Raw genomic sequence first — 26,832 nt, 5'->3', positions numbered from 1 at the left:
TACGCCTGGTACAGTGCATGATTGTCGCTGTTGTGTTAGCAGTGGCTCACGCCTCTGTTTGTTGTCCTTGTTTCTTTTGTCCATTGACGTGGGACAGCATTTTTTTATTCCTTTCACTAACGGGAAATTGAGAAAAACAACTTTTGAAAAGTTAGCCCAGGGTTGCATTGCAAATAACAAAACGTTGTTTACAGGTTATTGGGATCTAATGCTTGTACTGTAAGGTCTTGGATCAGACACAACTGTTCACACACAAATTGACAGTATAGAAGTGTAACGATAACTGTTTTTGATGAATAAACAAGTTATTTTTGTTTTGCGGAATATTCTTGTTTTCACCGACTTAAGACTGCCAGAGCACCTGCACTTTTTAAATCCGGGAAAGTGGTCTCTACAAATTAACGACCAGAAATTAGAGATTCAGTTCACTTAACAGTTATTGAACTTTTACTACGAGCCAGAAATGAGTCCGTAAAGAAGAACAAAATGGGTGATATGCTGGGGGAATCGTCAGGAAATGTTAGATAGGCTGGTCAATGAAACTGAGAAAAGGCTTTTAAGCCAAGATTTGAAGGATAAGGAGGGGCCAGGGAAGAGCATTTCAGTCTGAGGTCACAGCCGGTGGCAAGACGGGAGGGGCTGTGTGGGAATAGTGTGGAAGCTTGGTGACCTGTTAAGAAGCTATTGAAGGCCGGACGCGGTGGCTCACGCCTGTAATCCCAGCACATTGGGAGGCCGAGGCGGGCCGATCACAAGGCCAGGAGATCGAGACCATCCTGGCTAACACGGTGAAACCCCGTCTGTACTAAAAATACAAAAAATTAGCCAGGCGTGGTGGCAGGCGCCTGTAGTCCCAGCTACTTGGGAGGCTGAGGCAGGAGGATGGCGTGAACCCGGGAGGCGGGGCTTGCAGTGAGCTGAGATCGCACCACTGCACTCCAGCCTGGGTGACAGAGCAAGACTCTGTCTCAAAAAAAAAAAAAAAAAAGAAGCTATTGAAATACTCCAGGCAAGGAGTGATGGTGGATTGGGATAGGGTGGTACCTTGGAAGGCAAGAAGTAAATGGATGGATCCATATTGGAGAACGTGGAATAGTATAGTCCCTATACGGAAAAGTATCCAGTCTAGTTTTAGAAATGATTAGTCATAACACTTTTCCATCTAAAGAGATAATTATTTCTATTGCTACTTGGCATATCAATGTTCAAAGCACATATCGAAGTGTTGCAAATCTGTATTTCTTACGTTGGGCTATGCTTTATTGCTAGATGTCAACAGTCTAGTTCTAGTTGATTTCCTATCCAAATTGAGTACTAGTTTTATATCGCATTGGAGATAAACAAGTATTAAAGTTTTAAAATTGTATGAAATACTGATTGTTGATTTCAAATCTGTCAGTGCTCTAATGGAGTAAGTTTAGGTTTACATTTATGCCATCAGTAGTTTTTAATAGGACAGATGCTACTCTAGTTCTAGAACTTGGTGATAAGACTGTTTGGTGTTTATTTTCATAAGGGTCCTGTGCTAGGTCTTCAAAAAAGGGAAATGTCCAAATTCTTTGTCCTCAAGGAGCTTACAGTCTGGTAGGTACTAAAATTGATTACTAACCTACAGTTTAGTAAGTAGAACAATAAAAATATCTACACACTGTGTACTGGTACTAAAGAAAAAGAGCTCAAAGAAAGAGTACTTTAAAACTGGTTGTCTGCCAGGCGCGGTGACTCATGTCTGTAATCCCAGCACGTTGGGAGGTATACACAGGTGGATCACCTGAGGTCAGGAGTTTGAGACCAGCCTGGCCAACATGGCGAAACCCCTTCTCTACTGAAAATACAAAAATTAGCCGAGCGTGATGGCAGGTGCCTGTAATCCCAGTTACTTGGGAGGCAAGAGAATTGCTTGAACTTGGGAGGCGGAGGTTGCAGTGAGTCAAGATCACACCATTGCACTGCAACCTGGGCGACAGAGTGAGACTCTGTCTCAAAACACACACACATACTGATTGTCAGTGGCCAGTATTGCCTAAGTTGAATTCAGCTTTAACTGGCATTTGTTGAGCCCCTACTAATAGCTCATTGTCTAGAAAGTATTGTTTTCTTCCTGCTCTATAAGTAAAGAACCAGAAACTGATTTACCAAAAATTACTCACTAGCAGGAAACAGGTTTGATGTTTGCAAATTCAGTATCACATATTCTTAATTAATGAAATTTATGAATGAAATTTCCTGTTATACATCATCTATGATAAGTATGCAGAATTTTGTGCTTAAAACCTCTGTATATGTACTGTTATTCAATACTATTGCAACTATTCAAACTTTAATGTTGAAATTTTTTAATACGTTCTAATCACATAATTTGCTTTTTTTTTTTTTTGAGACAGGGTCTTATTCTGTCACCCAGGCTGGAGTGCAGTGGCATGATTGTAGCTCGCTGTAACCTCAAACACCTGGGCTCAAGCCATCCTCCCAGGTCAGCCTCCTGAGAAGCTGGGACCACAGGCGCATGCCACCACACCCAGCTAATTTTTTTTTTTTTTTTTTTTTGGTAGAGATGGGATCATGCTGTGTTGCCCAGGCTGGCCTCTAACTGTTAGACCCAAGCCATCTTCCTGTGATGGCCTCCCAAAGTGTTGAGACTACAGGCATGAGCCACCTCTCCTGTCCAATTTGCATTTTTTTTTTTTTTTTTTGAGACGGAGTGTTGCTCTGTCGCCCAGGTTGGAGTGCAGTGGTGTGATCTCGGCTCACTGCAAGCTCTGCCTCCCGGGTTCACACCATTCTCCTGCCTCAGCCTCCTGAGTAGCTGGGACTACAGGTGCCTGCCACCACGCCCGGTGGTTTTTTTTATTTTTAGTAGAGAAGGCGTTTCACCATGTTGGCCAGGATGGTCTCGATCTCTTGACCTCGTGATCCACCTGCCTCAGCCTACCAAAGTGCTGGGATTACAGGCATTTTTAATACCTTTAAAAGTTCCAAATGATTTTGGATGCTCAACCTGTATGATCAAGTGAATAGAAGGAAAGTTCATTGCTTAGCCTATATGATCAAGTGAGTAGACAAAAAAAAAAACTCAAAAAGTTTAGAAGTTTTGGTGACTTGGCCGGGCGTGGTGGCTCATGCCTGTAATCCTAGCACTTTGGGAGGCCAAGGCAGGTGGATCACCTGAGGTCCAGAGTTTGAGACCAGCCTGGCCAACATGGCGAAACCCCATCTCTACTAAAAAATAAAAAAATTGGCCAGGCGTATTGGCTCACACGTGTAATCCCAGCACTGTGGGAGGCCGAGGCAGGTGGATCACCTGAGGTCAGGAGTTCAGGACTAGCTTGGCCAACGTGGCGAAACCCTGTCTCTACTAAAAATAGAAAAATTTGCCGGGCATGGTGGTGGGCACCTGTAATCCCAACTACTCGGTAGGCTGAGAATTGCTTGAACCTGGGAGGTGGAGGTTGCAGTGAGCCGAGATCATGCCACTGCACTCCTGGGTGACAGAGTGAGACTGGGTGACAGCAAGACCCCGCCTTAAAAATAAATAAATAGGCTGGGCCCAGTGGCTCACTCCTGTAATCCCAGCACTTTGGGAGGCTGAGCCGACTGGATCATGAGGTCAGGAATTGGAGACCATCATGGCTAACATGGTGAAACCCTGTCTCTACTAAAAATACAAAAAATTAGCCTGGCATGGTGGTACGTACCTGTTCCAGCTACTCAGGAAGCCAAGGCAGGAGAATCGCTTGAACCTGGGAGGCGGAGATTGTAGTGAGCCAAGATCGCGCCACGGCACTCCAGCCTGGGCGACAGAGCGGGACTCCGTCTCAATAAATAAATAAATTAATTAATTAATTAAAATACAAAAATTAGCCTGGCGTGGTTGTGCATGCCTGTAGTCTCAGCTACTCTGGAGGCTGAGGCAGGAGAATCACTTGAACCGAGGAGGCAGAGGTTGCAATGAGCCGAGATCGTGCCACTGCACTTAGGCCTGGGCAACAGAATAAGACTCTATCTCAAAAAAAAAAAAGAAAAAAGGGCTGGGCGCGGTGGCTCACACCTTAACCCCAACACTTTGGGAGGTCAAGATGGGCAGATCATGAGGTCAGGAGTTCGAGACCAGCCTGGCCAACATGGTGAAACCCTGTCTCTACTAAAGATACAAAAAATTAGTCCGGCATGGTGGCGGGTGCCTGTAATCCCAGCTATTCAGGAGGCTGAGGCAGGAGAATTGCATTAATCCAGGCGGTGGAGGTTGCAGTGAGCCAAGATTGCACCAATGCACTCCAGTCTGGGCGACAGGGCGAGACTCCATCTCAAAAACAAACGAAACAAACAAAACAAATAAAAAGTTTTGGTAACTTTTCTGTTTTGTGTGTCTTTAAGTCGTGGTGTTTATATAATCCACCCCCATTTATTTCAGTAATTCAGCAAGCCTTTTAGAGCAGTGTCTCAACTTCAGCACTGTTGACACTTTGGATAATTATCTTTATTGTGGGACACTGTCCTGTACATTGTAGAATAGCCAGCACCTTGTCCTCTACCCACTAGATGTCAGTAACTTCCCCTTGTTTGTGACAACAGTGTGTTCAGACATTGCTAAATATTCCCTGGGGAGCAAAATTGTCCTCAGTTGAGAGCCATTGTGTAAGAGCTTACTCTGTGCCAGCCTGGTGGATAGGTACTGAAGATAGAAAAATTCAAGGAATTAATGCAATGAGGGCAGAACGGGCTTATAAACACATAATTGGAAATTTATAAGATAAGTGTACCAGAAAATAGCAATCAAGACATCTCAAAGGCCTGGGCTGGTGAGCTATCTCAGAATATCTCAGGAGCATTTAGTAGACAGCTGTGCTTAGAACATGAAATGATAGAATGGGTATTGGTAGGAAATAAAAGCAGAAAAGACGACTTTATTTTACATAACCATTAATGATAAGCTCGCTGTTAGTCTTGCAGTTTATTTTACTGTGTGGTAGTGCTTTAAGTTTGATCCTTTCTACGTAATTTTTTTAAAATGGCAAAACTCTCTGCATAGAATTAGAAAGTCCAAATGTATACAATAGCTGCTGCTGCTTAGCTCTTTGACGTTGTACAAGTCAGTATCTCTGAGACTGAGAATTCTCATCTACAGACTAAGTGAAAATATCAGAACCTATGAGTGTTCAGTGACATAATGTGTGTGAAATAATTTAAAGCCATAAAACATTACCAAACAGTTGGTGATTGTTTTTTTCCTACAATAATATAATTCTTTGTTTTATTTTTAGCAATATGTTAAGGATACCTGTAAGAAAGGCCTTAGTAGGCCTTTCTAAGTCTCCTAAAGGATGTGGTGAGTATTTTCTTAAATTTGCATTCGTGGATATTAGACCTTATTTTTGTAAATTTATAAGTCTATGGAATAGTTTATCAAAGACCCTAAACCCATAATTTTTTAAAATAAAAACAGAAACAGGCCGGGTGTGGTGGCTTATGCCTGTAATCCTAGCACTTTGAGAGGCTGAGGCAGGTGGATTGCTTGAAGCCCAGAATTCAAAACCAGCCTGGCCAACATGGTGAAACCCTATCATTACTAAAAATATAAAAATCAGCTGGGCATGGTGGTGCACACCTGTAATCCTAGCTACTCAGGAGGCTGAGGCACAAGAATCGCTTAAACCCAGGAGGTGGAGGTTGCATAGAGCCAAGATCATGCCACTGCACTCCAGCCTGGGAGACGGATCGAGACTCCATCTCGAAAAAAAAAAAAAGAAGAAACAAATGATCTAAGTTGAAAAATTTTCAGAATATAATTTTACTTTAAACAGTTTATAGGAATTATCATGGAATAGAAAGTATTAGGAACTACACACATCAATGCCAAAATGGAAATATCACATTCTGTTTTTGAAAAGTGATCTTCCCGTGAACATATTTTCAGTGGCATTAACAGTTTCAGTTTAAAGTTGGGTATGGTGGCTCACTCCTGTAATCCCAGCACTTTGGGAGGCCGAGGCAGGAGGATTACTTGAGGTCAGGAGTTTGAGACCATCCTGGCCAATATGGCGAAACCCTGTCTCTACTAAAAATACAAAAATTAGCAGGCGGGGTGGTGAGTGCCTGTAATCCCAGTTACTTGGGAGGCTGAGGCAGGAGAATCACTTGAGCCGGGGAGGTGGAGGTTGTAGTGAGCCAAGATCGTGCCACTGCACTCCAGCCTGGGTGACAGAGTGAGACTCCCTCTCAAAAAAAAAAAAAGAAGAAGAAAGAAGTTTCAGTTTAAACTACTCTACTATCAAAAGTAGACAACCATAAGTTTGCATCCAGAGCAATAGAGAGGAATAATAAGGAAAAATTTTAGGTTTGTAGTTAGAGTTAATTCATCCATTATCATCTGCTATAATAAACTGTTAATCTGTTTTTCACTTCAATATCTTTGATGGTCAGTTCGAACAACTGCCACAGCAGCAAGCAACTTGATTGAAGTATTTGTTGATGGTCAGTCTGTCATGGTGGAACCAGGAACGACCGTCCTCCAAGTAGGCATACATTCTAACTATTTTGTGTGTGTGTTCTGATTTTTTTAAAAATACCAATTTATTTCCTTTATACTGATTATTAGTAAATAATTCTTTAAAATAACTATAAATATAGCAAAGTTATATTAAAATTATTTCATTTTAAATCTTGGCATTTCAAAGTGAGCTATCATATATTTGTTTGTGGCATTTTTAGTGAATTATGGTAGTTCTTTTGTTTCACTTCTACATTCCAAATGAATACCCATTAAGAAATTTGAAGTCCAAGCACGGTGGCTCATGCCTGTAATCCCAGCACTTTGGGAGGCCGAGGTGGGTGGATCATTCAGGAGTTCTAGACCAGCCTGGCCAGCACGGTGAAACCCCTTCTCTACTAAAAATACAAAAAATTAGCTGCGCATCGTGGCGCGCACCTGTAATCCCAGCTAGCTACTCTAGAGGCTGAGGCAGGAGAATTGCTTGAACCCAGGAGGCGGAGGTTGCAGTGAGCCAAGATCGTGCCACTGCACTCCAGCCTGGGCAACAGAACAAGACTCTGCCTCAAAAAAAAAAAAAAAAGAAAAGAAATTTGAAGTAACTTAAATTAGTTAAGACAGGTAAGTTTGTGAAAAAATAACCTTCATTTGTTGTGGGCCTGCTTAATGCTTTTCATTTTCATATAACCTTTCTGTGATTAGTAATATTCATAGGAATATATCCTACAAAGCAGGTAAGCGGAGGGTAGCATGTGCTTACATTCATGCTCTAAGTATTTCTTCATATTCCTCCAGAAATAATAAATTGGTCATAGAGAAGTGATGCTTCACTCCATTTGTAAGTTGTCACAGATCTAAATGTTCTTTGTTCATTTTAGCAGTAATTTCTAGACTATCTGCCAGTCACAGACATGAAAGCACAAAATATGATATATAATAAATGTATGTTCAAGGTACAGTGAAAAGTTGTGGCAGGGATAGGAGGTAGTAGAAAGAGATATTGGGTGCCTCAGGTCATCCCTGAGAAGGTGTTAAAGGATGAACAGGTATGTTCATATTGTGAACAAGAAGGACATGCTTGCATTTCCTATGGAAAAAGTTAAGGCAGATAGCTTGTCATGTTTTGAAGGCTTCAAATAGTTTAATATTGATGAAACATAAGGTATAAGTAGAAGATGAGATCACAGGAAATCAAGTTATTGAGGAAGGGAAGGTCCAGTCATGAAATACAGTATCTGCTATGCAGAAGAGCTTATATTTTGATCCATCAGGAGTTTTGTTGCCTATTTAAGCAGGGTGACAGTGACTGTAGAGGATGATCGTTTGGAGGATAGCAAGACTGGAATAAGAGACAAGGAAAAAGCATTTTGTATTATTGGGACAGGATACTACGAAAGCCCTAAAATAGATAGTGGCGATGGGAATGAAAACAAGAGAGTAGATTCAAGGGAGAATGAAATGTAGACAGGCCTTCGGGAATGATGAAGACCCAAGGAATTTTTTCCCCTGTTGTACAGAACTTGCCAATATTGCTTTAACAGTGAGAAAAAAAAAACACAAAAGAAGTTTCAGTAGAGACACAGACAAATAGTTCTTTAGAATTCAAAGAGACCAGAGGAATTCTTGTGGGTTTCTGCATTTGTTAGGTTATTTTGGAGCGTATAGAGGGGAGAGAAATCATTTGAATTTAAGCTGTCTGTGGAACATACACATGCAAATGCCTGTAAATCAGAAGCTTGGAGAAGTGGAGGTATAACACGGCTGCAGATTAAGGTTTGGACATAATCATCATAAGGAATGTCAGCTAGGATGAAGGCTGGGACACTATCTGTCTTGTTCACTACTATACCTGCATCCTGCACAAAGGAAAGACTCAACACATTTTTGCTAAATAGTTTAAACACTGGAAATTGATGAGATTGCTTTAGAATTAAGGCTGAGGATGGAGGAACTAACTCTAGAGGAAATTTGAACATGTTTATAGACTAAAAGGAGGAAGAAATTGCAGAGCAGGGTAGGTGATAATTGGTAGAGCAGGGGTAATCCCCCTTACTGGGCAAACAGGAACTGGGAAAACCTTCAGCCACAGTGGGAGGTGAGTCCTAGGTAGGATATAGCAGCCAAAGACAGATGGCCAGCTAGATAGTGTGTAGTGAAATCTCTAATCCAAAGGAGGGGAGTGAGGCAAAGAAGTCCAGGTATGAAACCACTGGGGACATTGTGGACAATGGTTCAAAATGGACGTGGGAAGTCAAGTCTTCTGCACAGTGGAAGGATACTTTATCCAGTTTCTTCCCCATAAGGTGAAGTCATGCCAAGGATCCTGAGATCCTCTGAGGCAGCTTCAGAGGAGACAGGGGTTAGAATCAAAGGCAAAGAAAGGGACTGAAATAAGAATGAATTAAGGATAGATAGATAGATAGATAGATAGATATAATAAGATGCTGTATGTGTGTGTTTCAGCAATAACAGCAGTGAAGTCAGATTATTCTAATGCTTTTTTTTTTTTTTTTTTTTAATACTTCTAGGCTTGTGAGAAGGTTGGCATGCAGATCCCTCGATTCTGTTATCATGAGAGGTTGTCTGTTGCTGGAAACTGCAGGATGTGCCTTGTTGAAATTGAGAAAGCCCCTAAGGTACTTGATACCTAAAATTCTACACCATGCTGTAGAAGGTAGAAAACTTTAAATCTTGCAGCAAACTTTATTTAGAATCAATATTGTAGTGGAGAACCTAGCCCTCTTTACTTCTATCTATAAATTTAATTCTTTTGTACAATTGATTCTCTTCATTTCAAAACTGGAAACACATAGATGGAAGTGCTTTACAAACACATGTGTCATATAATTGTAACATATCTAGAAATTAAAGATGATTTATAGCTGTCAGTATTTCCAAATGGCTGTATAATATATAACCAGGATGTAGAGTTGCCAAGTAGCACATTAAAAGTGCTGACGCCCTGCCATTTTTAGTAGAGAAAAGGGTTGCAGGGAAGAAGTTCACTTTCAGTAGTTTAATTTCATTTTGGTGTATGCAATTTTTTTATTCAATAGTGCCTGCTAATCAAAGCAGTTATTTGGTGTTCTATTTCAGAGCAGAATAAAAAATTGCATTGACTATTAGAATAAACCTAAAAACCAGGATGTTTTATTTCTGAGATAAATGCAAAGTACTAGATCATCATATTATGAATATGAAAACTTAAAAAAATTCAGTTTTTAAAAATACCCTATTCTTTGCCTGTTATCAAATGTATAATTTAATGTTTTTATATAATTTAACATTTTTATATATTGAGTTGCTTGTAATCACAAATAAATACAAATACACATTTTTTTTTTCATTGAAATCCCAGGTTGTAGCTGCTTGTGCCATGCCAGTAATGAAGGGTTGGAATATCTTAACAAACTCAGAAAAATCCAAAAAAGCCAGGTACTTTATTGTTATTCAACGTAGTACCCTTTCATAAAGCAGAAAATTGCACATTTTAGTATTTAGACCTTCCCATAGATTAAGAATTTAATATCAAACTCGGAAGAAGTTGGTGTGCTCAGCTTCTAGGAGCAATAGAAGTGAGTACTACATAGTAGAGAAGGCCAAGTCAGGAGTTTATGGTATTGAGCTTTAGGATCAGCATTAAAAATCCTTCTTTAGTAACTTGCTCAACTTGTGATGAAGGGTGAATCTGGACTTACTAAGCTATTACTATACTGTACTGGGATTGATTGTGTTTGTTTTTGTTTTGAATTAATGTGAATATTTTCTGAGGACCATTCAGCAACTTTTGATCATTTGGTATTGTTAAAAGTTACAATTTTCTTTATTTTTTGAAACGAGGTCTCACTATGTTGTCCAGGCTGGTCTCGAACTCCTGGCCTCAAGTGATCATCCTGCCTCAGCCTCCCTCCCGTAGTGCTGGGATTACAGACGTGAGCCACCAAACCTGACCAAAAATCATAATTTTCTATGTTCTGTAATGATACTTTATTCTAGGCTCCTCTAAGCATTTTCCAGATTGTGTGTTTAATACTACCAGAATGATACTTGGGAGGATCACTTGAGCCCAGGAGCTCGAGGCCAGCCTGGGCAACATAGCAAGACCTCGTCTCTTAAAAAAATATTACCAGAATGATAGATAATTGGCATTTCTGATATTAAATGTAAAATTACTATTAATTGTATAAAAAAATAAACATCTATGAAGGTTGTTTAAATGGCCTATAGGTGGGCCTGGCACAGTGGCTCACGCCTGTAATTCTAGCACTTTGGGACGCCAGGGCAGGAGGATCACTTGAGGTCAGGAGTTCGAGACCAGCCTGACCAACATGATGAAACTCTGCCTCTACTAAAAATACAAAAATTACCCAGGTGTGGTGGTGGGCATCTGTAATCCTAGATACTCGGGAGGCTGAGGCAAGAGAATCGCTTGAACCCGAGAGGCAGAGGCAGGAGGCTGCAGTGAGCCAAGATTGTGCCACTGCACTCCATCCTGAGCAACAGAGCGAGACACCATCTCAAAAAAAAAAAATTAATAAAGTCTATAGGTCATTTTGAGTGCCAGCAGTTAATGTCAGTGTGTGTATTTGAGAGTCATTTTATGTTACAATTTTCATACAGGGAAGGTGTGATGGAGTTCTTATTAGCAAATCACCCATTGGACTGTCCTATTTGTGACCAGGGAGGTGAATGTGATCTGCAAGTATGTAGTAGAATTCTGTCAATCTTTTTGGTTGTCTCAGATTTTAATTTTATTAGCAGCATTAGATTGACTCTTTCATAATCTACTTAAGGACCAGTCCATGATGTTTGGAAATGATAGGAGCCGATTTTTAGAGGGGAAGCGTGCTGTGGAAGACAAGAACATTGGGCCATTGGTAAAGACCATCATGACAAGATGTATACAGTGTACTCGCTGCATCAGGTAACTTTTTTTCCTTTTTTCTTCTATTATAGAATATAATTGTATACGTAATAGTCACAATTTGATGAATAATAACATTAGAAAGAATGGCTACTTTTGTTGGGTGGGAGAAGAGGGATGCTGTTTCTGATATATGAATAAAATAAGTTCACTTTCATTTAGTACCAACTTCAGGTGGATTTAAAAATTAAAATCTATAAGCATTTGCTTTCACTCATAACTTTCTGAGTTGTACACATATGATTTGTACAAGTTTCTGCATGTGTGTTATACCTCAATTAAATGTAAACATTTCATTATTTTTTATTCTAGGACTGTGCTCACCTTTGAAAATATACTCATTTCTTTTTAGTGTTTTGAAAATCATCTCTTTGTGATCATGAATAAGAAAGGAAATAATTTTGCTGGACTTGACCATTGATGGCACATTTTTTATCTTGTAGGTTTGCAAGTGAGATTGCAGGAGTAGATGATTTGGGAACAACAGGCAGAGGAAATGATATGCAAGTTGGCACATACATTGAAAAGATGTTCATGTCTGAACTGTCTGGGAATATCATTGATATCTGCCCTGTAGGTGCCCTAACCTCTAAGCCCTATGCCTTTACTGCCCGGCCTTGGGAAACAAGGTATCTTTTATTTTATGAGAATTTGTTTTTTTGTCTTAATTCATTACTATTCAAAAAAATATTAAGGTTCATTTTCTTCCTGGGTTTCAGTTGTTTTGGTCTGTTGACTTTGTTTATGTAAAACCCTTTAAATAGAAGGTAAGTAGTTAGAATGGATTGAGCCTGTGCAAATTAACTGTAGTTTTCTTGGAAATTAATTCTAAAGTACTCAACCACAGAATTATTTTTTTCATGTGTTCCTCCAAGGAGTTTAATAGTGTTGATATTTTAAATTTATAGTCTCCTATGTTGTTGTTTATTAAGTTTTCAACTATGAGGAATGTCATGTTATTTAACCAGTTTCTGCTAATAGACATTTGGCTTGGATATTTCTTTATGATTACAAATCTGTAAAAAATATTGCTGTTTATGAATTTCTGTGTATATCTCTCATTCTCCTGATTAAACCAAGAAATGGAGTAGATAGATGCAAGAGGTGTGAATATTTTTAAGGTTCTTAAAACATAACAAATTATCATCCAATTTTAAACTTTATACTTTTCAACTTGGGATTTGGCTTTTTGTTTCTGTATAATTCTGTGTCCTTACTGAGAATCTCTACTTGCTGATTCGTGGTTGTCATACATCCCCTTCAGTTTTTAAACATGATTTTCTTTGGTTCTTTGAACATATTTTAATATTCTTGGTTTTATTTTTAAGTGAGGCTTCTTAGGAGTTCCCCTGTGTCTGCATAGTTTAGTAGTCAGGTATAATTGTACTTCAAACACCTTGACCTAATAAGAGTTATGTTCTTTGCCAGTGGATCTGTTTGTGGATGGAGGAGCATATTCAAAGTTCAGGCTGTTTTCAAGTCTGCCCAGCCATTACTTTGCACTGGGCCCTTTGGGTCTCAGAGTTATCCAGGAGTTTATGAATAGGTTGAGCTCTCTCTAGTTTCACCTGTACACGTAGCAGCCTCTGCTAGGAATGCTTGCCGCAATTACCACTACAAACTTAGGCTAGTAAAATCTTGGCTATCCTCAGCTACGATGACCTCCAAAGCATCACCTCCACAAACAAGTTTGCCTAGTGCTCCAAATTAAGTGAGTTGTTTCTATCTGTACCAAAGAAGTTCTCATCTTCACAGCCTGCCCCGGCCTCAAAGAAATTCCATTTTGAGGGGGTGGAGAGGAGCATAGGAGCAGCACCGAGCCCAGCCACCAGTTTTTCAGTGCATAAAAGCTTCGCACATTGTTGTATGTGTTTAGATTTCTAAACTGCTGAAATGGTGGGTTTTGTCATTTTTGGCCAGCTTTACTTTTGCTTTTCCGTGGGAAGGTTTTTTGAGCTCCTTAATCTCCCATAGACAGAAATCCTGCCCCTCTTGTTGAATCGTCTCAGATTTGGCTAGGTAGAGCCCCTTCAAACTAGCTTCTGTGTCAGATAATAGTTGTAAAGCCTTCCTTACTGTGCCAGGAATTTGTGTGTTCAAATGTGGGTGTGCCAGGAGCAGTGGCTCACACATAATCCCAGCTTTTAGGAGGCCAAGGTGGGATGATTGCTTGAGACCAGGAGTTCAAGACCAGCCTGGTCAACATAATGAGACACTGCCTCTACAAAAAATTTTTAAAATGTGGTGAGAGGATAGTTTGAGCCCAGGAGTTCTAGGCTGCAGTGAATTATGATCATGCCACTCTAGCCTGGGCAACAGAGTGAGACCCCATGGCAAAAAAAAGGTGGAGGTTCTTTTATTTAATTGCAGTTCCTCTAAGCTTCATTTTTTAAAGTAATTCAGAAAGGGAATTAATTGTAAAAAATTTTTTTTGGTAAACCAGGTAACAGAAACTTTCTTTATTCTCAAAAGCACCATAGTAAACACCGTATGTGTTTCTCAGAAAGACAGAATCCATTGATGTAATGGATGCGGTTGGAAGTAATATTGTGGTTAGCACAAGAACTGGAGAAGTGATGAGGATTTTGCCACGTATGCATGAGGATATCAATGAAGAGTGGATCTCTGATAAAACCAGGTATATGCTATATTGTTTTCCTTAACTTTTACAGTTTATTTAATGTAAATTTTATAATAATTTTAAAGAATTATCTTTTATATTTGCAAATTAGTTACTGAATATAGACTACTGGAATCTGAGCTACTTATATAATGTGATAATACTGACTTTAATAGTCCTAGGTCAATCCCTGGATATTGTATTTACTTTGAGAAAGATATTTTTTCCTCCCACATGGAGAAATTCAAGTAGATTGATACATTCTCAACTTATTTCAGTTTGTTCATTAGAGAAAAGAAGCTAGGCTGGGCGCAGTGACTCACACCTGTAATCCCAGCACTTTGGGAGGCCAAGGTGGGATGGTTGCTTGAAAAAGAAGCTAAATAGAAGAGTTTGCACAATATAATTTTGATAAAATATGTAGAGATACTCATGTTTTGTAAATAAAAATGATTTGCCTTTTTTAGCTGTCAGATTTTTTTGTGTTGTAATTTTAAGATTGTTCAGTTAGCTGAAAGTATAAGAAATCAAACTTTTTTTTGTATGATTTAAGGGAAGAAATCAAACTTTCAGATGGTATTTTAGTTTTAGGTGAAGTTCATAAAATCTATTGGTTCATCTCTAAAAATATCTGGAATAATTACTTGTATCTAGGTGTTTAGATATTTGATACTTTAACCAGTACTGTATTTAAATAACATTTCTTGTTGATTTAACTTGAAAATTATAGTTACTTCTTTAGCAAGATTCCACAATGGTATAATTTCTGTTTTCTAGATTTGCCTATGATGGGCTAAAACGTCAAAGACTTACCGAGCCAATGGTCAGAAATGAAAAAGGGCTTTTAACCTATACTTCTTGGGAGGATGCACTCTCTCGTGTAGCTGGAATGGTAAAATTTGAAATAAATAGTGTTAAATAGTGTTTGTGATTATCAAGAAACATCTTTGCCATGAAGAGGGGGGGATGTATGTTTCTTCCTTTTTTTCCTTTTACTAAGATTATGATTTAATCTCCTTCCATTTTACAGACATCTACTGAGGACATATGCTAGATATTATGCTAGATTAAGGGATATAAAGACCACGGACATATGATTCCTTCATCCTACAATCTTGTAGTAGAGAAAGTTGCACAATTCAGCAATTATTATATGCAGCTATGAGTAATTATATAAGGAGTAATATGAGTGAGAGCACGTAGGAGGAATGCCTAACTAGGACAGGCATATCAAGATGCCTTCCTTGGAGGTTGCAGTGAGCTGAGATCGCACCACTGCACTCCAGTCTGGGTGACACAGCGAGACTCCATCTCAAAAAAAAAAAAAGATACCTTCCTACAGAAGGTGATTCTTAAAGAAGAATCTGAGAATGAATATGAACTTGCCAGAGTACAAGTGAAGGGAATAGTTTTCTTGTTAGAGAAAGACAACATAAAGCACTAGAGGGCAAGGCAGATACTTCAGAGGAGGTTGCATTTAAGGTAACTATAGTTCCACTTCATTCTCCAGACCTCATTTTGAAGTGCCTTTTTTCCTAAATATAAAACAGCTTCCTTCTAAGCTGATGTTATTAGCTGTGGCCCCACATAACACCTCTGCAGCTTTTCACTTTTAGATTAATTAATAATTGTTGTACAACTTTTTTTGTGTTTTTGAGATGGAGTTTCACTGTTGTTGCCCAGGCTGGAGTGCAGTGGCACGATCTCGATCTGGGGTCACTGCAGCCTCTGCCTCCTTGGTTCAAGCAGTTCTGCTGCCTCAGCCTCCCAAGCAGCTGGGAATACAGGCATATGCCACCATGCCCAGCTGATTTTTGTATTATTAGTAGAGACGGGATTTCACCATGTTGGCTAGGCTGGTCTTAAAGTCCTGACTGCAGGTGATCCGCCCACTTTGGCCTCCCAAAGTACTGGGATTACAGGCATGAGCCACCGCGCCTGGGCATGTTGTAAAACTTTTTAATCGGAAGTCTATTAACTTTTGTTGTACTTGAAAGCAATTACAGTTTTATTTTACAGTTTTATTTTCTGAACATTTCATTGGGGTCTTTGCTGCATGTAGGTTTCTTGGTGATGCCCTTTTCATCTGTTTCTAGTTGCAGAGTTTTCAAGGCAAAGATGTGGCAGCAATTGCAGGTGGCTTGGTGGATGCTGAAGCCCTAGTAGCTCTCAAAGATTTGCTTAATAGAGTGGACTCTGATACCTTATGCACTGAAGAGGTCTTCCCCACTGCAGGAGCTGGGTGAGAAATATGAAGCTAGGATCTAGGCTTTCCTTTCTTTTTTTAGTTACAAATTATGTATAAAATGTGACAACCTGGATTCTCCAACATATCCCCCAATTTATTTTCACATATAGACCAAGATCAAACCAGAAGTTGTAGGAAATAGAGGAATCCACTTATCGCTGAGTATCTCAGGCCAGGCACAGTGGCTCATGCCTGTAATCCCAGCACTTTGGGAGGCCAAGGCAGGCAGATCGCCTGAGTGCAGGAGTTCGAGACCAGCCTGGCCAACATGGCAAAACCCCGTCTCTACTAAAAATACAAAAAAATTAGCCGGGTGTGGTGGTATACGTCTATAATCCCAGCTACTTGGGAGGCTGAGGCAGGAGAATCGCTTGAACTTGGGAGGCGGAGGTTGCAGGGAGCCAGGATCATGCCACTGCATTCCAGCATGGGCGACAGAGTGAGACTCTGTCTGAAAAAAAAAAAAAGTATCTGAAATGTTCATTTAATTTAGAAATACTTCATAAAATTTTTTGTTTGGGAAGGCAATGGGTTTGATGATAGAATATTTCATGGATTCTCTGTATGTATTAATTTTAAAGTAAATTTGCGTTTTATATATTGTTTTTCTAGCACAGATTTGCGTTCCAATTATCTTCTTAATACTACAATTGCTGGTGTGGAAGAGGCAGATGTTGTACTTCTGGTTGGTACAAATCCACGTTTTGAGGCACCACTGTTTAATGCTAGAATTCGAAAGAGGTTGGTAATAGTATTTATTCAAGGTTTAAAAATACTTATGTAATTTTTTTGTTTTATATGTGAAAAATGACATCTTCCTAATAGTGGTAGTGAGACTCCAAAAGATAACTGGAAGACAATTTTTTTTTTTTTTTTTTGGTGGGACCAAGTCTCTGTCACCCAGGCTGGAGTGCAGTGGCAGTATCTCGGCTCTGCAAGCTCCGCCTTGAGACGGGGTTTTGCCATGTTAGCCAGGATGGTCTTGATCTCCTGACCTCGTGATCCGCCCGCCTCGGCCTCCCAAAGTGCTGGGATTTTAGGTGTGGAGCCACTGCACTGAGCCTTTTTTTTTTTTAATTTTTTAAATTTAAAAAAATTTTTTTTTAATTTTATTTTTTATTTTTTTGTTTTTGAGACAGAGTCTCAGCTCTGTCACCCAGGCTGGAGTGCAGTGGCGCGATCTCGGCTCACTGCAAGCTCTGCCTCCCGGGTTCACGCCATTCTCCTGCCTCAGCCTCCCGAGTAGCTGGGACTACAGGCGCCCGCCACTGCGCCCAGCTTATTTTTTGTATTTTTAGTAGAGACGGGGTTTCACTGTGGTCTCGATCTCCTGACCTCGTGATCCTCCCGCCTCAGCCTCCCAAAGTGCTGGGATTACAGGTGTGAGCCACCATGCCCGGCCTTTTAAATTTTTTAGAGATGGAGCCTTGCCATGTTGCCAGGCTAGTCTCGAGCTCCTGGGTTCAGGCCATCCTCCCGCCTTGGCCTCCCAAAGTACTGGGATTACAGGCATGAACTGCCACACCCAGTTGCAACAATTTCTAATAGGTCGTTTTCTCCTCTCCTTGCCAGTCTTTTAAATTTAAGTTATTAGCTTTTTATTTTGAAATAATTCAAGATGCTCGAAATGGTCTTTGTATACCATTTTGTATATTGTTCACATAGATTAACTGATGTTAACATCTTGCCTTATTTGTATTATGATTCTCAGTGTGTGTGTATATATATAGTGTATATGTGTGTGTGTATATATATACACTACATACATATGTGTGTGTGAATCTAATTTTCTGAATCATTTGGAAGTTTCTGGTGGACATGGTGCCCTTTTATACCTAAATTCTCAGTGTGGATTTCCTGAGAACAAGGAGCATTCTCTTAAATAATGAAGAAATTTAGGCTGAGCGTGGTGGCTCACGCTTGTAATCCCAGCACTTTGGGAGGCCAAGGCAGGTGGATCATCTGAGGTCGGGAGTTTGAGACCAGCCTGACCAACATGGAGAAACCCATCTCTACTAAAAATACAAAATTAGCCGGGCATGGTGGCGCATTCCTGTAATCCCAGCTTCTTCGGAGGCTGAGGCAGAAGAATCACTTGAACCTGGGAGGTGAAGGTTGTGGTGAGCCAAGATCACACCATTGTACTCCAGCCTGGGCAACAAGAGCAAAACTTCATCTCAAAAAAAAGAAATTTAGTTTTTTTGGTTTCTGAGATCTCAATCTCGGGTCACTGCATCCTCTGCCTCCTGGGTTCAAGCAGTTCTCCTGCCTCAGCTTCCCGAGTAGCTGGGAATACAGGCGTATGCCACCACGCCCAGCTAGTTTTTGTATTAGGGGTCTTGCTGTGTCACACAGGCTAAGGTATATTAGCATGATCACAGCTCACTGCAGCCTTGACCTCCTGGGCTCAAATGATGCTCCCACCACAACCTCCTGAGTAGCTGGGACTGCAGGCATGCACCACCATGCCCAGCTAATTTTTTAAAATACCTTTTGTAGAGACGGGATCTCCCTATGTTGCCCAGGCTGGTCTTGAACTCCTGAGCTCAAGTGTTCCTCCTGCCTTGGCCTCTGAAAGTGCTGGGAGTGATAGACATAAGCCACTGCATCCAGCCAGAAATTTAGTTTTGATACAATATTATTTCATAAGCCTCCGTTTATATTTAAATTTCATTGATTTTTTTCATAATTTCTTTTATAGCAATTTTTTTGTTTCCTCAGGATCCATTCTGGAGTGATACATTACAATTAGTTTCATGACTCTTCTGGCCCCTTTTTTGACTTTTTTTTAAGAACACAAACCAGTTATTTTCTAGCATGCTTTCTGTCTTTTAAATTTACATCTTAGAGATTTATAAAGAGGGTAGCCATATAGTTTATTGTCTAAATTAGGGGAGTGAAAGAGGGAATTAATAATTACATCAGGATAACAGGGAAAAAAAAAAGCACTATCTCAGACAAACCAGACCAAATAGTCACTGCACTTACGACTTTTTGGAGGAACTGGAGCCATAGTTCCCTGCTGTAGAGAATAAATATGAATAACATAATATATTTTCATGAATTATGAAAATGTTTAAATATCCTTAATGGATAATTAAGAGATAATTGACCCTGCCATGTAAATACTGCAAAATAAAAATTACAGATTAATTCTAAAATTAAAATTTTTTTAGGCTGGGTGCAGTGGCTTACGCCTATAATCCCAGCACTTTGGGAGGCTGAGGTGGGTGGATCACCTGAGGTCAGGAGTTCAAGACCAGTCTGGCCAACATGGTGAAAGCCTGCCTTCTACTAAAAATACAAAAATTAGCTGGGCTTAGAGGCAGGCGCCTGTAATCCCAGCTACTCAGGAGGGTGAGGCAGGAAGATCGCTTGAACCCAGGAGGTGGAGCTTGCAGTGAGTCGAGATCGCGCCACAGCACTCCAGCCTGGGTGACAGAGTGAGACTCTCTCTCTCAAAAAAAAAAATAGATAAATAAATAAATAACTTTTATAGCTGGCTTAGTAGCATTTCTTTCTTTTTTTTTTTTTTTTTTTAATTTTTTATTTTGAGGCGGAGTTTTGCTCTTGTTGCCCAGGCTGGAATGCAATGGCCCGATCTCAGCTCACTGCAACCTCTACCTCCAGGGTTCAAGTGATTCTCCTGCCTCAGCCTCCCAAGTAGCTGGGACTCCAGGCATGCGCCACCATGCCCAGCTGATACTGTGTTTTTAGAAGAGATGGGGTTTCACCATGTTGGTCAGGCTGGTTTCAAACTCCTGACCTCAAGTAATCCACCTGCCTTAGCCTCCTAAAGTGTTGGGATTTACAGGTGTGAGCCACTGTACTGCGCCTGGTCTAGATAGCATTTCTACACAGCAAATTAATGCACTGAATTGCCTGGGCATGCCTTTTTGCAACACTGTTTTGAAAGGTACATAGTAAATCATATCTGTTAAATGTATTGTCTGTGCTTTTAACATTTTGTAATAGTAAACAGATGGATCACTTAGGATTGATGAGACCAGTAACTGCTTAGCTTAGTTATTTACTTCTTAAAATGTTGTTTTTATTTCAGCTGGCTGCATAATGACTTAAAAGTGGCCCTTATAGGCAGTCCAGTGGACCTCACTTACACATATGACCACCTGGGAGACTCCCCCAAAATTCTTCAAGACATTGCTTCAGGAAGCCATCCATTTAGCCAGGTGCTCTCAACTTATATGTATCTACTCTTGTTGATTTTTAATTATTGTTATTTAAACATAACTGTTTTTGTAATAATCCTATGTAAGTGTTAAAACTTACACCAGGTTGGGCACGGTGGCTCACGCCTGTAATCCCAGCACTTTGGGAGTCCGAGGCAGGTGGATCACCTGAGGTCAGGAGTTCAAGACCAGACTGGGCAACATGGTGAAACCCTGTCTCTACTAAAATACAAACCAAAGTTAGCATGCGCCTGTAGTACCAGCTACTTGGGAGGCTGAAGCAGGAGAATTGCTTGAACCCAGGAGGTGGAGGTTGCACTGGGCCAAGATTGTGCCACTGCACTCCAGCCTGGGTGACAGAGTGAGACTCCATCCCACCCCCAAAAAAACTTACACCAATACAGAAAAGAACATGAGGAAGAAAGTAAAACATTACCTAAAATTCCATCACCCCAAAATGGGTATTGATAAAACATCATAATCATCTCTCCATTTATACAGAGAGCAAAGCAAGATGGATGAATAGTCAAACAAAAATGAGATCGTACTGTACATGCAGTTTTTATTTACCAGAGTTCAATTTTCTTGAAATTATCTGAAAAGAAACCAAAGTAAAACTGAAAGAATTGCACTTTTAACTTCATTTAAATCTTTCTTTATTACAAAAGGAGTTATTCCTTAAAATTTTATGAGCCCTTCTATTTTTGTTTCTGAGGTACGTGCTTTTTTCATTTGAGTTCTTTCTTTAATTCATTTTGTTGTTGGCTTTATTGTTTTGCTTTTCCCAAAGGTGGCTCATGGGTGCCTGTATTCCTTGAGTTCTTGCTTGCTTGAGAATGTCTATTCCTGAAGAGACAGCTTGTCAGGATGTGAAATTCCAGGGTCAGAATTTTTTTCCCCCCTTTCTGAGCTTTATAGACACCGCCTTTTGTTAGTGAAGAAGCATGTAAACTTTATTCCCCTGTCCCGCCCCAAACCCTGTCCTGATTATCTTTTTTTTTTTTTCCCCCTTGGCGGGGAGACGAAGTCTCACTCTGTCACCCAGGCTGGAGTGCAGTGGCACGATCTTGGCTCATTGCAACCTCCGCCTCCCAGGTTCATTCTCCTGCCTCAGCCTCCCGAGTAGCTGGGACTACAGGCATGCACCACCACACCTGGCTAATTTTTGTATTTTTAGTAGAGACAGGGTTTCACCATATTGGCCAGGCTGGTCTCCAACTCCTGACTTTGTGGTCCACCAGCCTCGGCCTCCCAAAGTGCTGGGATTCTGATTATCATTCTTGAAATTCAGTAACTTCACCGAAATATGTCTTAAAGGTGAAGACATCACTATAAGACTATGGGACAGAATGTACTTTCAGTCTAAAGATACAAGGTTCTCTTTATTTTAGAATATATGTGTGGTGGTGGAGGTGGTTAAAAAACTAAGGAGTTGGCCGGACATGGTGGCTCACATCTATAATCCCAGCACTTTGGGAGGCTGAGGTGGGTGTATCACCTGAGGTCGGGAGTTTGAGACCAGCCTGACCAACATGGAGAAACCCCATCTCTATTAAAAATACAAAATTAGCTGGGCATGGTGGCGCATGCATAATCCCAGCTACTCGGGAGGCTGAGGCAGGAGGTGGAGGTTGTGGTGAGCCGAGATTGCGCCATTGCACTCCAGCCTGGGCAACAGGAGTGAAACTTTTGTCTCAAAAAAAAAAAAAAAAAAAGGAAAGAAACTAAGGAATTTCTGGCCAGGTGCGGTGGCTCACACCTGTAATCCCAGCACTTTAGGAGGCCAGGGCGGGCGGATCACCTGAGGTCAGGAGTTTGAGACCAGCCTGGCCAACATGGTGAAACCCTGTCTCTACTAAAGATACAAAAATTAGCTGGGTGTGGTGATGGGCACCTGTAATCCCAGGTACTCGGGAGGCTGAGGCTGGAGAATCGCTTGAACCCAGAAGACGGAGGTTGCAGTAAGCTCAGATCATGCCACTGCACTCTAGCCTGGGCAACAGAGCGAGACTCCGTCTCAAAAAAAAAAAAAAAAAAAACAACTAAAAACTAAGGAGTATTTGTTTGTCACACAAGGTGGTCTGGAGGTAGGCACATTGAAAGCTGATGCAGGCTGGGCGTGGTGGCTCACGCCTGTAATTCCAGCACTTTGGGAGGCCGAGGCTGGCGGATAACAAGGTCAGGAGTTTGAGACCAGCCTGACCACCATGGTGAAACCCCGCCTCTGCAAAAAAAAAAAAAAAAAATTAGCCGGGTGTGGTGGCCTTGTAATCCCAGCTACTTGGGAGGCTGGGGCAGGAGAATCACTTGAACCCAGGAGGCAGAGGTTGCAGTGAGCTGAGATCGCACCATTGGACTCCAGCCTGGGTGACAGAGTGAGATTCTGTCTCAAAAAAACAAAAAGAAGAAAGAAAAAAAAAAAAGCTGATGCAGTTGTCCAAGGATATCATCAAAGAGAGCCTGCCTTCCTGCTTTGCGTCGTCAGTGCATTTGCTTGCTCACATGTGATTATGTGTGTCTCTCTCCTTGTGGTTCCAAGGTGGTTGCTTCACTTACAGTCTCAGGTATAGGGAAGAAGGTGATGTGCAAGAGGATGAAGTAGCAAAGCACAACTTGTTTATTTTGAATAGAAAAAAAATTATGATTAAAAGATCAAAAATATTAAAAAATATTCAGTGAAAAGTCTTCCTTTCTCCTCTCTAATTCCCATCCCCATGTGATAGGTGACTACTATTTTCAGAGAACGTTTTCTTTTCTTTTTTTCTTTTTTCTTTTTTTTTTTGGAGACAGAGTCTTGCTGTGTCCCTAGGCTGGAGTGCAGTACAGTGGCATGATCTCGGCTCACTGCAACCTCAGTCTGCCAGGTTCAAGCGATTCTTGCCTCAGCCTCCCGAGTAGCTGCAACTACAGGTGCACACCACCATGCCCAGCTAATTTTTTTATTTTTAGTAGAGACAGGGTTTCACCATGTTGGCCAGGATGGTCTTGATCTCCTGACCTTGTGATCTGCCCGCGTCGGCCTCCCAAAGTACTGAGATTACAGGCGTGAGCCACTGTGCCTGGCCTGAGAACATTTTCTTCTATAATAGATTTAAATACATTTTTCATTAATTCTGTTGCCTTCATTAAGAACTCTTGATGTGGTGGCTCACACCTGTAATCCCAGCACTTTGGGAAGCCAGTGCAGGCAAATCACCTGAGGTCAGAAGCAAGACCAGCCTGGGCAAAATGGTGAAACCCTATCTCTACTAAAAAATACAAAAAAAAAACCAATTTGCTTGGCATGGTGGTGCGTGCCAGTAATCTCAGCTACTTGGGAGGCTGAGGCAAGATAATAGCTTGAACCTGGGAGGTGGAGGTTACAGTGAGCCGAGATCATGCCACTGCACTCCAGCCTGGGCAACAGAGTAAGACCCTGTCTCAAAAGAAAAAAAAAGAACTCTTGACAATGCAGTTGTTGAATCTTCTTTTCTATATATATTTTTTAAGGTCTCACTCTGTTGCCCAGGCTGCAGTGCAATGGCAGAATTTTAGCTGACTGTAGCCTCAAACTCCTGGGCTTAAGCAGTCCTCCCACCTAAGCCTCCCCTGTAGCTGGATCTGCAGGCATACACCACCATGCCCAGCTAATTTTTATATTTTTTTGTGTAGATGGGGCTCATTGTGATGCCCAGTCTGGCCTCAAACTCCTGGCCTCAAGCAATTCTCCCACCTCAGCCTCCTAAAGTGTTGGGATTACAAGCATGAGCCAACCTTGCCTGGTTTTTCGTATCTGTGTTTTTTTCCTTTTTCCATTTGTTTTGTATCCTGTACCCTGTCTTTCCTGTCCCTGTATTTAATCATGTTTTCTTTCTTTTCTTTTCTTTCTTTTTTTTTTTTGTTTTTGAGACGGTCTGGCTCTGTCACCCATGCTGGAGTGCAATGGTGCTGTCTTGGCTCACTGCAGCCATCACTGGGACCACAGGTGCGCACCACCATGCCTGGCCAATTTTTTGTAGAGACGAGGTTTTGCCACGTTGCCCAGGCTGCACTTGAACCCGTGGGCTCAAGTCATCCACCCACCTCGGCCTCCCAGAGTGTTGCGATCACAGGCGTGAGCCACTGCACCTGGCCTATTTAGTTTTTTATTGTTTCTGGAATGGTATTTATTATTTGTTTCTCTTCCAGTTCTTTCCTGAATTCAGTGGTGAAAATCTCCTTATTATATAATACTCTCTACAGTGTTGCTTCTTTGAGTTTTTAAGTGAGAAAGAGTGTGTTATTTTTCAGTGTCTTTGAGACTATTAAAAACTATTTCTTTCAACTATTCACATTTCCTTGGCAAGTTCCTCTTGTGATTAATGTATTCCTCTTTATAATATCTCAGCATAATTTCCATGCGGATTCTTCGATTGTGGCCAGCTATTTATTGAAGAATGACACAAAGGATGGGTGGGAGAATGAGACATGTATTCTATAACTTTACACATTTTGTTTTGTTTTGTTTTTGAGACAGAGTCTCACTCTGTTGCCCAGGCTGGAGTGCAGTGGCACAGTCTTGGCTCACTGCAATCTCCGCCTCCCAAGTTCAAGCAATTCTCGTGCCTCAGCCTGCTGTGTAGCTGGGGCTACAGGTACATACCACCGCGCCTGGTTAATTTTTTTGTATTTTTAGTAGAGATGGGGTTTCGCCATGTTGCCCAGGCTGGTCTCGAACTCCTGTCCTCAAGTGATCCACCCACCTCAGCCTCCCAAAGTGTTGGGATTCCAGGCGTGAGCCACCGCGCCTGGCCTATAACTCTACATCTTATTTGCCCATCTTCTGTGAAATCTGTAGTTTCCTTTACTCTTGGGATGCGTTCTCCCAGTTTTTGTCATTCAGAGTTACTGTGGTTTAAAACAAAGCCTTAAAATTGTAGGCATTTAACACTGTGATCTAGTGGTCATTGCTTTCCCTGCCTCCTCCTCCCTATCTGTGGCATGGTAAGTAGATGGAAGATAGTAGACATGATTCTTAAGCATGGTTTTTCCTATTCTTTAAGTACCATCTGAATCTCTGGAGAGAAGTTCCTCAATTTTTCTGGGACCTGCCCATAGTTATTCTGACCACAGGATAATTTGCTAGGCTTTTTATTCTGAATAATTACTTTCAGAAAACGTGTCTTAGCTGATACTCAGGCATATTTCACATTAGCATTGGCAAGATGCTTTGGATTAAACTAAATCTGGTTGTATATGTGTGTCTGTATGTTGGGCTAACAAATTGAAGACATTCATGTTACACTTAAGACTTGGGACAACATATATTATAGAGGCAAATATGGTTAGGTGTTCAGCTTACTTGTAATATTTTAAAATCAAAGTCTTTTGTTTTTTTAAATAGGTCCTAAAGGAAGCTAAAAAACCAATGGTGGTTTTAGGCAGTTCTGCACTCCAAAGAAATGATGGAGCAGCAATTCTTGCAGCTGTTTCTAGCATTGCACAAAAGATTCGGATGACTAGTGGTGTTACTGGTGATTGGAAAGTTATGAATATCCTTCATAGGTTTGTTGAGTAATTGCTTTATATACTGTAAGTTCAAGTAATTTTGTGTATATGTATGTGTTCCTGATACACTGTTAAATTTAATTTACAAACAACATTTAGCAACATTATCCCAGTTACACATGTGAAATATAGACCTTTACTCTGTGTGAGAAGAGCCCACGATGATAAGGAATATTAAAAATATTTGAAATAGTGGTGAGTGTTGAGAAAAAAAGTGAAGTACTTTAAAAATTGTTATATTAGTTATACCTTGGTTCAAAAATTGCAACAAGTTCTTTAATTAAATGATAAAAACGTAAGCTAATATGAGAATTCAGCTGAAGGATTTCTTTCTTTTTTTTTTCTTTTTGATTATTTGGCTTTTTGTTTTGAGACAGGGTCTCAGTGCAGTGGTGTGATCATAGTCCACTGCAGCCCTGACTTCCTGAGCTCCAGCGATCCTCCCACCCCTGCCTCCCAAGTATTAAATGGCTGAAACTACAGATGCATGCCACGTGCCCAGCTAATTTTTTGTTTTTGTAGAGATGAAGTCTCACTATGTTGCCCAGGTTGATCTCAAACTCCTGGGCTAAGGCGATACTTCTGCCTCAGCCTCCCAAACTGCTGGGATTATAAGCGTGAGCCACTGCACCTGGCCTTTATTTCAAACCATATCAGTAATGCAGGTTTAATTTAGGTAAGTTGAAAAGAGACAGATATGTGCAGAAATGGAGCTGATCCTTATTCTATAATGTGTAGATAATTATTACTATTTTCATGCATTTTCTTCTAGTTTTTTGTTTTTTTTTTTACCCTGCGTAATATTTTATTTTATTTTTTTGAGACCAGAGTCTCACT

The 26,832-nt window shown here is 40.7% G+C and overlaps 1 protein-coding gene across 2 annotated transcripts in view; it reads left to right on the top strand.

The window, feature by feature from the left end:
• Nucleotides 1-26,832, top strand: part of NDUFS1 (NADH:ubiquinone oxidoreductase core subunit S1) — a 35,533-nt gene that overhangs the window by 437 nt on the left and 8,264 nt on the right. The window contains 13 exon segments of one of the 2 annotated variants that reach the window (NM_001132544.1): nucleotides 5,262-5,326; nucleotides 6,421-6,512; nucleotides 9,016-9,123; nucleotides 9,846-9,922; nucleotides 11,108-11,189; nucleotides 11,281-11,411; nucleotides 11,855-12,040; nucleotides 13,915-14,049; nucleotides 14,809-14,923; nucleotides 16,128-16,273; nucleotides 16,892-17,020; nucleotides 20,340-20,469; nucleotides 25,832-25,992. In NM_001132544.1, the coding sequence (NP_001126016.1) occupies nucleotides 5,266-5,326; nucleotides 6,421-6,512; nucleotides 9,016-9,123; nucleotides 9,846-9,922; nucleotides 11,108-11,189; nucleotides 11,281-11,411; nucleotides 11,855-12,040; nucleotides 13,915-14,049; nucleotides 14,809-14,923; nucleotides 16,128-16,273; nucleotides 16,892-17,020; nucleotides 20,340-20,469; nucleotides 25,832-25,992 (1,553 nt within the window). In that variant the 5' untranslated portion in view covers nucleotides 5,262-5,265. 2 annotated transcript variants of the gene reach the window in all.

The sequence above is a fragment of the Pongo abelii genome, chromosome 11 (assembly GCF_028885655.2).
Source record: "Pongo abelii isolate AG06213 chromosome 11, NHGRI_mPonAbe1-v2.0_pri, whole genome shotgun sequence".
In the NCBI taxonomy this organism is placed as follows: Eukaryota; Metazoa; Chordata; class Mammalia; order Primates; family Hominidae; genus Pongo; species Pongo abelii.
This window is presented reverse-complemented; position numbering and strand designations above follow the sequence as displayed.